This window comes from Nestor notabilis, unplaced genomic scaffold (genome assembly GCF_000696875.1).
Source record: "Nestor notabilis isolate BGI_N333 unplaced genomic scaffold, ASM69687v1 scaffold34953, whole genome shotgun sequence".
Classification (NCBI taxonomy): domain Eukaryota; kingdom Metazoa; phylum Chordata; class Aves; order Psittaciformes; family Psittacidae; genus Nestor; species Nestor notabilis.
Genome location: NW_009922988.1, coordinates 29,858 through 30,783, shown reverse-complemented (window position 1 = coordinate 30,783; position 926 = coordinate 29,858). Strand labels below are relative to the sequence as shown.

The 926-nt window shown below is 40.1% G+C and overlaps 1 protein-coding gene across 1 annotated transcript in view; it reads right to left on the bottom strand.

The window, feature by feature from the left end:
- Positions 1–39: 39 nt before the first annotated feature.
- The window catches only part of XPR1 (xenotropic and polytropic retrovirus receptor 1), a gene marked incomplete at both ends in the record, with an annotated part of 27,082 nt that continues 26,195 nt past the window's right edge, over positions 40–926 (bottom strand). Inside the window, one exon of the mRNA XM_010011890.1 lies at positions 40–239. Coding sequence (XP_010010192.1) covers positions 40–239 — 200 coding nt within the window. The remainder of the gene's footprint in view (positions 240–926) is intronic.

The following is a 926-nucleotide window of genomic DNA, read 5'->3' as shown; positions in this document are numbered from 1 at the left end:
ATATAAATAATAAATAAAAATAAATAAAAAGGCTTTTGCCTTTCCCAACGTAAAAGCAGGCAGTATACGCACTTTCTGTGGGTAGACAATTCCTTCTCGAAGAAAGGTATTTTCACCAGCATTTTTGTCAAAGAGACCCCAGTCCATCTTCAGGTCCCAAATTAGGGTATAGCAAGAGCTGATGAAATAGAAGATAATCCACAGGTAGAAGAACACTTGGGTGTCACTGTGGTTTTTAGCTGGAAAAGAGAAGAACGGTATAATTCTGTACAACTTAAAGCAGGTTGCTTCTTAAAACAGCTACAGATTGGCTGATTTGATCAGTAGAAATAACACCCTTTTTATTCAAGTTCTGGGAAAATCAGGCTACCTAGTCTGAATCAAACCAAAACCCTTACCAGGACCAGCGTGATACTGTCACTTACATTCCACTTTCATCTCACTCAACATTTTGCACTTGGGATTGAGATTTGCCCTAATGTGAAACTCGTGGTAGACCTGCCATTCTGACTCTGAACAGCAGGTGGAAGCTCAGGGCCGTATTTCGTAGCGGACAGGCTTGTACAAAGGAAAAAGCAATGAGCCAGTGCTCAGTTGGGAGGTTTCATAAGAAAATGTTTTGGTTTGCATAAACAACTGTGAATTAGTGCACTAAGAGCCTGAAAAAGGATGGGCAGTACAGGAATTTCCACTAGGCATTTCAGAGGTTATGGTGGCAGGGGAAAATAAGCAAGAAGGTGGCAATACATTAAAACATGTATGTATAAATCCTGAAGAAATCTCTGTATGGAGTTTTAAATACTCATATAGAACTCCTCTTTGTGAAATACAGGTTTATGGGCCCACCATCTGTTTACCTGTGGATATGTTTTCACAACTAAACTGTTTCCTATTCCCCCCCGAAAAGGCTAAACTGCTCAATTTCG